Source organism: Streptopelia decaocto (assembly GCF_964273445.1).
Source record: "Streptopelia decaocto genome assembly, chromosome: 3".
Classification (NCBI taxonomy): Eukaryota; Metazoa; Chordata; class Aves; order Columbiformes; family Columbidae; genus Streptopelia; species Streptopelia decaocto.
In genome coordinates this window covers 120911119-120923373 of record NC_138656.1, presented here as the reverse complement: position 1 = coordinate 120923373, position 12255 = coordinate 120911119, and the positions used below count along the sequence as shown (strand labels likewise).

At 54.5% G+C, this 12255-nt stretch overlaps 1 protein-coding gene across 9 annotated transcripts in view; it reads left to right on the top strand.

Moving 5' to 3' along the window:
* Positions 1 to 12255, top strand: part of DTNB (dystrobrevin beta) — a 171105-nt gene that overhangs the window by 59055 nt on the left and 99795 nt on the right. For 8 of the 9 annotated variants that reach the window (XM_082047694.1, XM_082047692.1, XM_082047691.1 and 5 more), the window contains exon 11: positions 6411 to 6488. In XM_082047694.1, coding sequence (XP_081903820.1) covers positions 6411 to 6488 — 78 coding nt within the window. Of the gene's footprint in view, positions 1 to 495; positions 567 to 6410; positions 6489 to 12255 lie in introns of those variants that run through there. The other variant, XM_082047699.1, reaches the window with a different exon arrangement.

Below are 12255 nucleotides of genomic sequence, written 5' to 3'. Positions count from 1 at the left end.
GTTCCCGGTCCCAGGGCAGAACGCAGCTCTGGGGTTGGCAGATGCACAGCTGCCCAGCTGCTACAATAGCTTCAGTTCTAGACAAACTAACAAAGGAGACTGATGGGTATCTGATGGAATCAAATAAATGATGTTGCTTTGCCACACGGGACCGATCTTGGATGGCAGAACCGTTTGGGTAAATTTTGGTTACTGCTGCTTTTTGGTCAAAGTCCCTTTGCAGGGTGATTGTCCAGCACAGCAAGAAGTCCCAAGACTCAGTTCCTTTTACTCATGGAGGTTTTAGGCTTTGGAAGGCTCAGAATTGTCCTTGTTTTGTTCTGGAGCTTGATCGACCACATCTGACGGGGGACAAGCAAGTAATTAGGCTGAGGCTTAATTGTGCTTTTCTCCAGAATGCACAATGATTGATTTTCCTGCCTAAGTTGTTGACTTGGGGAAAACTGTCGACACAAAATAGCAATGACTAATCTATTTCTTATTTCTCCTTTATAGACAAGATTACTGTCACATTTAGACAAGATCACTGAGAACAGATGAGGCAGCAACTTCAGTTACATCTGGATCTCGTAGGTTTTACTACAGGTAGGAGACAGTAGTTAATAAGAGTAAATACTAGTGATAGAGAGAAGTTCAGATCTTTGCTGATTTTATTGAATTATGGCCATTACCTGTAAAAGCTTGTTGACATGTTTAGCAAGATGATGGTAAGTCGAAGAACAAAGTATCATCCATCCTGGGTTGGACCAAAATGCTGTTTAGTCCACTATCTTGTTTCCAGCCCAAAGCAGACACTTAGAGACAGAGGGAGCGTGCACATGAGTGTGTTTGGAAAAGGTAACGGAAGGTAAGCAGGTCCCAGGGCTGGGGAGCTCAGCTTGCGGCACCTTCTGGAAAGATGACTCAAGGTATTTTAGCTTCACAATTCACTTTGTGACCTGTGTGTAAAAAAGAAATAAAACTAGGTGGGTGAGTAATTAGTTTAAAACGGCTCCTAAATGTTGGCGTCCTGGTGTTGTTCCGTCCCACCTTTGTGCGCATGCAGAGGATGCTCATGGCCCCGTTTTGGAGCCCTCCCCAGAGAGGAGGGTTTATGTATGGTTATTTCTGTTGGGTTTTGTTGATTTGTGCACCTGCTGCACGGTCCGTGGGTGCCGGGAGCACGGCCTGACCCAGCCGGGCTCAGTGACACTGAGGGCTCCCCAGAGGCACCCGTGTGTTGGGAACAGGATCGCCCGTGTCCTGATGTGTGTTTGGAACAGGATCGCCCGTGTCCTGATGTGTGTTGGGAACAGGATCACCCGTGTCCTGATGTGTGTTGGGAACAGGATCGCCCGTGTCCTGATGTGTGTTTGGAACAGGATCGCCCGTGTCCTGATGTGTGTCGGGAACAGGATCGCCCGTGTCCTGATGTGTGTTGGCAGTAGGATCGCCCGTGTCCTGATGTGTGTTGGGAACAGGATCGCCCGTGTCCTGATGTGTGTTGGGAACAGGATCGCCCGTGTCCTGATGTGTGTTGGGAACAGGATCACCCGTGTCCTGATGTGTGTTGGGAACAGGATCACCCGTGTCCTGATGTGTGTTGGGAACAGGATCACCCGTGTGTCCTGATGTGTGTTGGGAACAGGATCGCCCGTGTCCTGATGTGTGTTGGGAACAGGATCGCCCGTGTCCTGATGTGTGTTGGCAGTAGGATCACCCGTGTCCTGATGTGTGTTGGGAACAGGATCGCCCGTGTCCTGATGTGTGTTGGCAGTAGGATCACCCGTGTCCTGATGTGTGTTGGCAGTAGGATCGCCCGTGTCCTGATGTGTGTTGGCAGTAGGATCGCCCGTGTCCTGATGTGTGTTGGCAGTAGGATCGCCCGTGTCCTGATGTGTGTTGGCAGTAGGATCGCCCGTGTCCTGATGTGTGTTGGGAACAGGATCGCCCGTGTCCTGATGTGTGTTGGGAACAGGATCGCCCGTGTCCTGATGTGTGTTGGGAACAGGATCGCCCGTGTCCTGATGTGTGTTGGGAACAGGATCACCCGTGTCCTGATGTGTGTTGGGAACAGGATCGCCCGTGTCCTGATGTGTGTTGGCAGTAGGATCGCCCGTGTCCTGATGTGTGTTGGGAACAGGATCGCCCGTGTCCTGATGTGTGTTGGGAACAGGATCGCCCGTGTCCTGATGTGTGTTGGGAACAGGATCACCCGTGTCCTGATGTGTGTTGGCAGTAGGATCACCCGTGTCCTGATGTGTGTTGGGAACAGGATCACCCGTGTCCTGATGTGTGTTGGGAACAGGATCGCCCGTGTCCTGATGTGTGTTGGCAGTAGGATCGCCCGTGTCCTGATGTGTGTTGGGAACAGGATCACCCGTGTCCTGATGTGTGTTGGGAACAGGATCACCCGTGTCCTGATGTGTGTTGGGAACAGGATCGCCCGTGTCCTGATGTGTGTTGGCAGTAGGATCGCCCGTGTCCTGATGTGTGTTGGGAACAGGATCGCCCGTGTCCTGATGTGTGTTGGGAACAGGATCACCCGTGTCCTGATGTGTGTTGGGAACAGGATCACCCGTGTCCTGATGTGTGTTGGGAACAGGATCGCCCGTGTCCTGATGTGTGTTGGGAACAGGATCGCCCGTGTCCTGATGTGTGTTGGGAACAGGATCGCCCGTGTCCTGATGTGTGTCGGGAACAGGATCGCCCGTGTCCTGATGTGTGTTGGGAACAGGATCGCCCGTGTCCTGATGTGTGTTGGGAACAGGATCACCCGTGTCCTGATGTGTGTTGGCAGTAGGATCACCCGTGTCCTGATGTGTGTTGGGAACAGGATCACCCGTGTCCTGATGTGTGTTGGCAGTAGGATCACCCGTGTCCTGATGTGTGTTGGGAACAGGATCGCCCGTGTCCTGATGTGTGTTGGGAACAGGATCACCCGTGTCCTGATGTGTGTTGGCAGTAGGATCGCCCGTGTGTCCTGATGTGTGTTGGGAACAGGATCACCCGTGTCCTCTCCATGCTCCCCGGCGCGGGCTGGTCCCTGCCCTCCCGGCTCCTTGGCTCGTGTCACCTTTTGTAAGCAGCGTGACTAGAGAGTTGAGGAGCCTGATTTCTCAGCGCTGTGGCCTCTGAGCTTTTCCCAGGCCCAGGTACCGTCACGTTTCTCTGCAGACGCTGCTTTATTTAGGAGCTTTTTGTCCCGAGAGCACCCGGGCTGATTAACTCCACCTTAAACCTGACCAATGTAACCGAGGAAAGAGAAGATGTTTGGCAGGAGGCGGTGGGTGTTCCTGACGCGCACCCGTGTCCCTGCTTGTGCTGCTGTCTCAGCGCATGGTGGGCAGGACAGGAGCTGCTCCTGGCGCCTCTCCCGAGCTCTTTGCCAGCGATGCGTTGGGCTTTGTCCTGTCCCGGGAGTCTGGATGGTTCCGCTTTCCGGCGAGATTCCCCAGGCAACAATATCCTCTTCTCTGTAGCCAATTCAATATGTTTTCTATTTTTCGCTGTTACACTGACTGGCTGCAGCAGGTGCCAACTGCCCTGAGCATGGGAATTCAGTTCTGTTCCAAAACCAGAGGCTGGGTAGAAGGGGGCTGAGCTGCACCGCAGGTCCCGGTTCCGCAAAGGGCTCCTGTTGCTGTGTGTGCTGTGAGCAGGACTCAGCGTGCTCCTGCTTCCTCCTGCGCTTACCCAGGCACACACGGCGTCTCACGGGGCTGCCGCTTGGTGAACATGTCACCTGGAGATGGAGAAGCAGCCTCACCAAATCCTCTGCACAGGGAGAGGCTTTATTGTGCATAATCAAGAAAACAAGACTGCGCAGGTAGAGTCTTTTAACCAGATGTTCCTATTTAATTTTTTCTTTGCCTTTATCACTGTTAGCGGGGATTTAGCTGGAAAGTTGTGGACGTTGGTGTTTACAGAACGGGAATGAGCCTGTGGAAATTTCTCATAATGCTGCTAAAACCAGATTGCAAGTGGTGAGTTAGATCTGCTTCCCTAAAGCAGTATTGTAATAGAATAACACCTCAGCCCCCACTCAGAGGAGCAGACCCACGTGCATGAGCTTCTGTGGGGTCATGGAAAACGTGCCCTCGTGCAAATGGGTTGTTTAAAGTAAACTGAGTTGTGTGAAAACTCGTGCTGGCTGTTGTCTGTGTCTGGTGGATGCCCAGCTCACAACACAGGGATTGTGACACTGGTGCTGAACATACAGTTTTGTTCGCAAAAGCTGCTGCGTGTGGCTGTTTCTCAGCCGCGCGGTTCTGCGGGTGCGGCAGAACCCGAACCGGGGAATCCTCGGGAAGGGTTTGCGGGGTGTGCACAGAGCACCCTGAGCTCGGGAGCCACTGAACCGGGGAATCCTCGGGAAGGGTTTGCGGGGTGTGCACAGAGCACCCTGAGCTCGGGAGCCACTGAACCGGGGAATCCTCGGGAAGGGCTCGTGGGGTGTGCACAGAGCACCCTGAGCTCGGGAGCCGTGGGCCAGCGCTGCTCAGTGACTGCTCTCACCACAGCAACTCTGCATTTCCACCAGCAAAAGGAATGGCTTCCAAGCATGGCCCTGTGACACATCTGTTGGCTTTCCAGCGCCTTAGAATCCTGTTTCTGCTTTTCTGTACAGCAAGAAGTTCCTTTTCTAGTGGAGCACATTCATTCAGTATCTTATGACCAAATCACTTCTCGGTGTAATGTTATATTTAGAGCAACATTAACATTAAACATGCAGAATTATTCTTTCTGTGCGCACCCGTCCTGAGCGAGGACTGAGGCTGAAGCGTTGTGCGCTGCGATCCCGCCCGGAGCGGGGACAGCCTGGGACCTACCGGGAGCACATTGCGTGTGATTCCGTGTGTTTGACATCCAGGGGATTTGAGTTTTAGCGCTTGGTTGATTCTCGGGATTACTGCGCTCTGGAAGCTGTTAAATGGAGTAAGGTTGGAGTGTTCGGCCGCCTGGAAACCGGCTGGCAAGAGTTCATTCCAGTCCTGTCCGCAGTACATCTAATGGGAGGTGGGTGTGGAGGTGACGGCAAATACAAACCTGGGGAGAATGAGACCCCGTTCCAGGGAAGCGCGCAGGGAACGTGGCACTTTCTTCAGTTTGGATCCGTGCGAGTCCGGCGCTGTCTGGTGTGGAACCCCCAGGTTCCAGTGTAAGTTGGGGAATGACCTGTCAGAGAGCAGCATTGGGGAAAGGGAGCTGGGGACAGCAGGGTGACCATGAGCCAGCACGGGGCCCTTGTGGCCAGGAAGCCAATGGGACCTGGGGTGGGTTAGAAGGGGGTGGTCAGTAGGTCAGAGAGGTTCTCCTGCCCCTCTGCTCTGCCCTGGGGAGACCACACCTGGAATCTTGTGTCCAGTTGTGGCCCCTCAGTTCCAGCAGGACAGGGAACTGCTGCAGAGAGTCCAGCGCAGCCACCGAGATGCTGGAGGGAGTGGAGCATCTCCCGTGGGAGGAAAGGCTGAGGGAGCTGGGGCTCTGGAGCTGGACAAGAGGACACTGAGGGGGGACTCATTGCTGGGGATCAATATGGAAAGGGGGAGTGTCAGGAGGATGGAGCCAGGCTCTTCTGGTGACAACCAGGGACAGGACAAGGGGCAATGGGTGCAAACTGGAACACAGGAGGTTCCACTGGAAGAGGAGAAGCAACTTGTTGGGGGTGAGGGTGGCAGAGCCTGGCCCAGGCTGCCCAGGGGGTTGTGGAGTCTCCTTCTGTGCAGACATTCCAACCCCTGGACACCTTCCTGTGGAACCTCAGCTGGGTCACTGGCGGGTAAATGTGGGCAAATATTGCCTCTGCCATAGCAGTGGCTGCAGTTCTCCTCTCCCAGCGCTTGGATTCAGGGCAGAGCTGCCTGGGATGTCCCCTGTGAGCAAACCGTGTCCCCGGGCCCGGCGCAGCCACGGCCGGCGCCATCGGGGACTTTCAGCCTTCAGAAATGCAAATACCGGGAGCAGGGCCCGTGGTTGTATTTTATAGAGCAGTAAGGAACATTAGACTCTATCCATTTGTTTTTTTCCAAATAACTTGTTAAAATAAAAATCAAACAGATGGTATACATGGTGGTCGTGTAAATGATTGCTTGGTATAATAAATATTTGCTTAATTTCTTTAAGCGTTTCAAATAATTGCCCTAATCGGAATGGTTCCTATGTTTGTTGAGCTGCTGGATGATGCCAGAGGTCCTTGTGTCATGACAAATGTTGGGTTTGCCTTGGTTTTAGTGTCACCCAGGAGCTGTGACAAGCAGTGAGAGCAGAGCAGCCCTCGCTCCTCAGGCGTCTGCGGAGCAGCGCCCGCTGTGCTCCCGGCCCGACGTCGGCCCAGGGACAGCCACGTCCTTCTCCCCACGGTTCTGCTTGGTTCCTTCTGCGGCTTTTGGGTTTTAAATCACTGACTGGAATCCCTATTTCTCTCCTAGTCCTCCTCGGCCTCTGACCAACATGAACGACGCCGCGGTGACCCACGTGTCCTCGGGAGCACCCACGCCCACCAAAAGGTACGTGTGCCCGCAGCGGCGGCTCTTCATTGCCAAAGGGGAAGAGCACACGACGTGGGGTGAATGTTGAATATCACCAGGGCTCTTGTAGCATATTTCACATAACGCCGCCACTTCAGAATGCACACACAGCTTTCATAAGGTGAGGAATCGTTTGCAGGGCTTCGTTTTGTTCTCTCTGAGGAGCGTTTTCTCGTGTTGGAATAGGTGTATGACATGAGTGCGACTGAAGGAATGTCTGAAGAGACTGGAGAGGATCTTGTTTTCCTTTTCAGTGGAGCGTTACTTGCCAAGCTGCTCTGGGCAGGCTGCTCTCGTACCACGGGCTGCTGCGCTTACACGGGTCGTTCTGTGCACACGCGGTCGAGCCGCGTGGCCGTTGTTACCCCGTGTTCTCACACCGCACGCAGCTCCCAGAGCCTGTCAGGTCACCCGTGTCTATGGGAGGCACTTCGCTTTGAGTTGAATCTGGGTTTATGTTTACTCGGTTCTATATACGTAAGTTATTGTATGGATGTACATATGTAAACGTGCATAAACTACCTGAACCCCGTATTTGCACCTTTCTTTCTCTTTGAGATGTGCCAGGTTCCCTGGTTCCCTGCAGACTTTGCTTGCCCAAGCCGTGAGTGAATGACTGTTCCCTGCATGGGATGGGAAGCGGTGTCACTGTTCCAGTGCCGAGATGGCACTCCTGGGTTTCCAGAGCTGCCTGCGAGCCGGATGGAGCAGACGTCCTTGTGCTCTCCTCCTTTCCTTGCCGAAGAAGCCAGTTGTGTGTGCAGGTTGGAACTGGCCGTGTTAAAAGTATGTCAGGGTGCAATGACTATGTGACTCTGTGGGCAGTGAGAGGGTCCCCATGGCTGCAGGTTGCAGGATGCAGGGTGCTGGATCATCACATCCAGGCTCCCTTGACCCGAAAGGCCGGGCCAGATCACCTTGTGAGGTCCCTTCCAACCTGGGCTGTTCTGTGATTCTATGAAACACACCTGTTGCTGAATTAGAGATTGTCCTTAAGCAGCGTGAGCCGTAACATCGTCTGGTTGGTTGGGTTTCAAGCACAAGGTCTCCTGTATCGGCTCCACTTTCAGCCTCTGCTTGGGGTCCAGGTTCGTTCTCCGTAGTGCCAACAACAGTTGTGTTCAGGTGTGTCGGAGCAGGCCCTGCTTTGTGCACACGTGTGCTCAGGGCACACGAGAGCAGCACCCACCGGGTGCTCCAGCAGAACAGGCCTCACGGAGGGAGCGGCGCAGCTCCCGCCTGAGCGTCCGCCTCTTTGTTTAACCCCCTTTGCCCATTTTCTTCACCCAAGCTGGACAATTCATATTTTAAAAAAGCCACCTCAGCGGCCGGTGGGGACGGTCCCGACGCCGTCGGGTTCGCTCTCCCCTCCATGCTGGTCACGGGCAGCGATGGTGCCGCTCGTCCCACGGAGCCACGTGGTCCCAGGACCCCTCCGTCCATCGGCTTCTCCCTGCCAAGGTTCCTTTCTTCCTTTCTCAGGCTGTGTCTGCCGTGTTATCAAGAAGAATCGGTGTGAGCTGGAGGAAGGGGCCGCGGGACTGGAGTCAGGGTTATCCAAGCAAGGAGCTCCATGGTCCTGCTTTGCAGATATTGGGAGACAGGCTTGTGCGGAATACACTGATATTGCGGAGGATCGTCTCCCATGGAGCGGAGGGATCCTCCCTGATCCTGGTCCTGTTCCAGCGCACAGGAACAAATACTTCATTGCTAAAAGAGCAAACGAGAAGATACCAGCATTGGCTTTATTGCCACGGACCAGTATTGATTCTAAAGTGCATTCATTCTACCTAAGGAAACAGCTTTCTTCTTCCATTTTTTTCCCTTTTTTTCTCTCTTCTTCCTTTTTTCCCCATGTCGACATGCAGAGTCTCATTCGGGGTATGTCTGTCACATCATCACCTGCCAGTTACGCTGCTGTTCTCTGCGTCAGGGCCTCGCCTACCTGTTCTGTTCCTTTGGGACGGGGACACCGCAGAACCGCCAGGAGAACACGTATCGGTCGGTAATCAAGTTCTGCCCTTGGTTTTTGCACTTGCTGCCATCGCGCAGCAGCCAGCGGTTCAGTTCCTGACCCACAGTACATACAGAGCTCTGCTTCAGGAATCCAGCCCCCACAAGTGAGTTCTACGGTGCAGTTATGACCTGTGTAAGAAAACTCTTCCTTTTTTGTTGTAAAATTCACCTGGTAACGTTCTTCCCGCTGCAGAAGGTTGAATATATCCCCCTGCTCCAAGCCTGAGGCCTCGTTGCTGGGTTCTGCCTGGCACAGGTGAGCTGGGACTCGTCTCTTTTTGGTGTGTGAACCAGAACTGCACCTGACAGCCAAACCTGGGCCCGCTCTGGCCTTCCAGTCCCGTTCTCTTCTGCTCGTGTGGGCTGCAAAGGTCTGGGAGCCCTGGGGAGCAGAGACCGTCCCGACGGCAGAGCTGAAGAGTCTGTGGGCAAGATGGCCAGGGATCTGGATTTGATCCCAAGAAACACGGAAATCCTGGGTGTAGGAACCGCAGTGAGCAAGGGAGACGTAAATAGCTTTTCAGCAGTGCTACCAAGATGAGCGTTTTGACTCGATAGAATCAGCAACAGGGCTTTAGAATCAGCAGCACCCATGGGCTTGGAGCACCGTTGTGTGGGTGAGGCAGGGAGGTCTCTGCTGCCCGCTGGCCCAGACAAGATCAGATAGAGCAGATGCAATTCAGAAACAAGGACCCTGAGCCACCAGACCCGTTTGGACACGAGGAATGTCGTCTGCCTCCACGCACCCACAATCACCAGCTACCGAGACCGCGTGGAAAGCTCCTGGTGGGACTCGCTTCTGGTTTGGTAGCTCAGGCCTTGCGCCGTGCGGGAGCCGAGTGGGAACATCAGGACGGGCTGGATGGGAACAAAATGTCGACACAGGCCAGTTGAGCCACCCAGACCGGTCCTGGTCACAGTTGTCACCATCAGCAGACCAGCTGGCTGCAGCAGCACTGAGCCTGAAAAACACGCGACTGCAGGTGACTGACTTCCCATTGAAAACCAGAACGTTCTTGTACTCTGTGCAGTGTCATTGCTCCAGATTCGAAGGCTGCACGGGGGCAGTTCAGGGTGCAGAGCTCTGTCACACACGTACCTTACAGATACCATCCCCAGCCAAGGCGAGAAAAACAGGTGGAATTTGGAATAAACACCAAAGAAACAACGCGATTGTGCAGAATGAGCCCTGGGGTCGTCCCCTGCCCACGGTTTGCTGTGTGGTGAGACATCTGCAGAAGGGAGGGGTGGCACAGCCCAGCCAGAACGTACCTTTAGAAAGCCAAAATCTCCTCTGATCGTCTTGGTCCTTTGCAAAACACCCGGTGGCGGTGGCAGCGACGGGGTTGGGTCGCTTTCCATCACACAATGTGTTACCTGTTTAGTTTAGTGGGGAAGGGAGAGACGGGCTCTGATTGCGACGTTACATGTTGTCGCACGTGGAAATCTGCCTGGGCGGGAGGCGTTTCAGCCTTGTGTAGAGTGACATGTCAGGGTCCCCAGGTGCCGCGGGACCCCCGGAGCAGCTGGTCGCGGGGCTGGGGCCCTGGACTGAGCACCAAAGCTCAAACACGTGCGCTTGCCTCCGCTCCAGAGCCCCTGGGTCTGTCCCAGCATGTCCCCCCCCGAAATGGTACAATATTCATATTTCTGAGAGTTTTGAGGGAGCCGCTGGAGCGTTGGCGGCTCATCCATCACCCATCTGTCAGCACAGAGTCGTGTTTGTGTCTGTGTGTCCTGCGGTTCTTCACACCTGGAAACGGCGCAGGTGTCAGCAGTTAATAACAGAGCCAGGGGAGGAAGAGAAACAGGTTTCTCCCCCTTCGGAAATGTCTTGTATTTCTGTTCTGTCAGTTCGCGTATGCCTGATTACAGTGTTTTCCCCGAGATTTACTGCGGCTGCTGTTGCTCTGGGTTGGTCCGTGGTGGAGAGGATCCCGGTGGCCCCGGCACGGCCGGTGGGACAGCGGCTGGGTGGCCGGGCTGCCCGTGCCGCTGGACGGCGCCACAGCCGCGGTTCGGTGCGCTGGCGCTGCTCAAAACCAGCACGGCCGGTGGGACAGAGGCTGGTGGCCGGGCTGCCCGTGCCGCTGGACGGTGCCGCAGCCGCGGTTCGGTGCGCTGGCGCTGCTCAAAACCAGCACGGCCAGTGGACCGGCTTCCTCGGGAAAGCTCACTTTGGTCCTAAACCCACTGTGGTTTATACACCTGGAAAACGATGGGTGAAGATGTTAGAACTTCCGCTTGCCTGTCTGGGGACACACAATTCATCCTGAAAACAGGGAGGAGGGGGTTTAACCCGCCTGTCGATGTCCTCAGTGCTGGAGGAGAATGACGGGGCGTCAGTAAACTCAGTAGCATTTGCTGGAAATCTGTCTGATTTCTGTGATGGTGACATTGCAGTGTGAGCAAAGGTGTCGTGCCACATCCTGCCCGTGCTGAAGAGCACGTTACGTTTGTTTGTACCTTCATTAGACCTTCTTTCTTCATGGTGGAATCCTCCAGCTTCCTCCAGCAGACTGAGACCAGAGGGAGGGGTTTTGTTTCACTTTCCTTCTCCAAGAACTGGAGCAAATACAGATGAATTTACTCGAAGGCAAAGCTGGAAGGAATAGTAAAAGGATACCTGCACCTGATTGTGTTGGAAAAGAGGCCTCTGCCACTTTTTAATTGCATCCGCATACCATTAGGAAGTTGCTTTCTGTGGGATTTCCTGTAGATAAAGATGATATAGATCAGATATAGACACAGATGATATACATAGGTCTAGATTAGATATAGCTATGGGAGCAGGTGGAGGTAACACAGAACCTCAGTGGAAGTCTGTACTGATTAATGTACATAGCGTGAAAAGCTGTTTTCATGTGCTTCCTCGTAATGTTTTCAATAAAAGGAGGAGTTCAGGTGTAATTTGGGTTGTACTAATATACTTGTGCAAACCAGCCGTGCTCCAGTTCTGATCTGTTTGGTGCAGATGCACACACAGGCGGTTTGGGTCTCTGTAGGAGGGTTTGGGTCTCTGTAGGAGGGTTTGGGTCTCTGTAGGAGGGTTTGGGTCACTCTAGGAGGGTTTGGGTCTCTCTAGGATGGTCTTCAAGGTCCCTTCCAACCCAAACCCCTCTGTGATTTGGTAATTCTGTGGTTCTTGTGCTTGTGGCCGTCCATGGCACAAGTGGTGCCAAACCAGGACGGGACCAGCTGCACCGCAGAGCTTCTCGCTCCTCCAGGACACCATGAACATGGTGGGGCAGGATAGAAACCTCTTCTTGTGATTTCCTGCCGCTAAGAACATGAGAATAACCTCCCTTTGGCAATGGTTGTGTTGGGAATACGGCTGAGCCGAAAGAACACGGGTTTCGTGCCTGAGCTCACTGGTCGCGCACCCTGAGAAGTGAAAAGGAGCAGCCGAAGGAGCCCCGGTGCTGCTGCTCAGCCCCGGTGCTGCTGCTCAGCCCTGGTGCTGCTCCGGAGCCCCGGTGCTGCTCCGGAGCCCCGGTGCTGCTCCGGAGCCCCGCGCGTCCCCGTGGAACCTCCCTCCTCGTGCCCTGCGGTCGGGGCCCCTCCAGCGCGGCGCCCGGCCCCGCAGGCCCCACGTCCGCACTGCGTTTCGCACGGCGCTAGAGCGCGGTGCACAGAACGGGGTCAGGGAGGGCTGTGCTGGTGCGGGGGCTGTGGGGACAGGACGGCGCTGGCGCCGCGTCCGCTCAGGGTTCGTCCATGTTTACGTAGG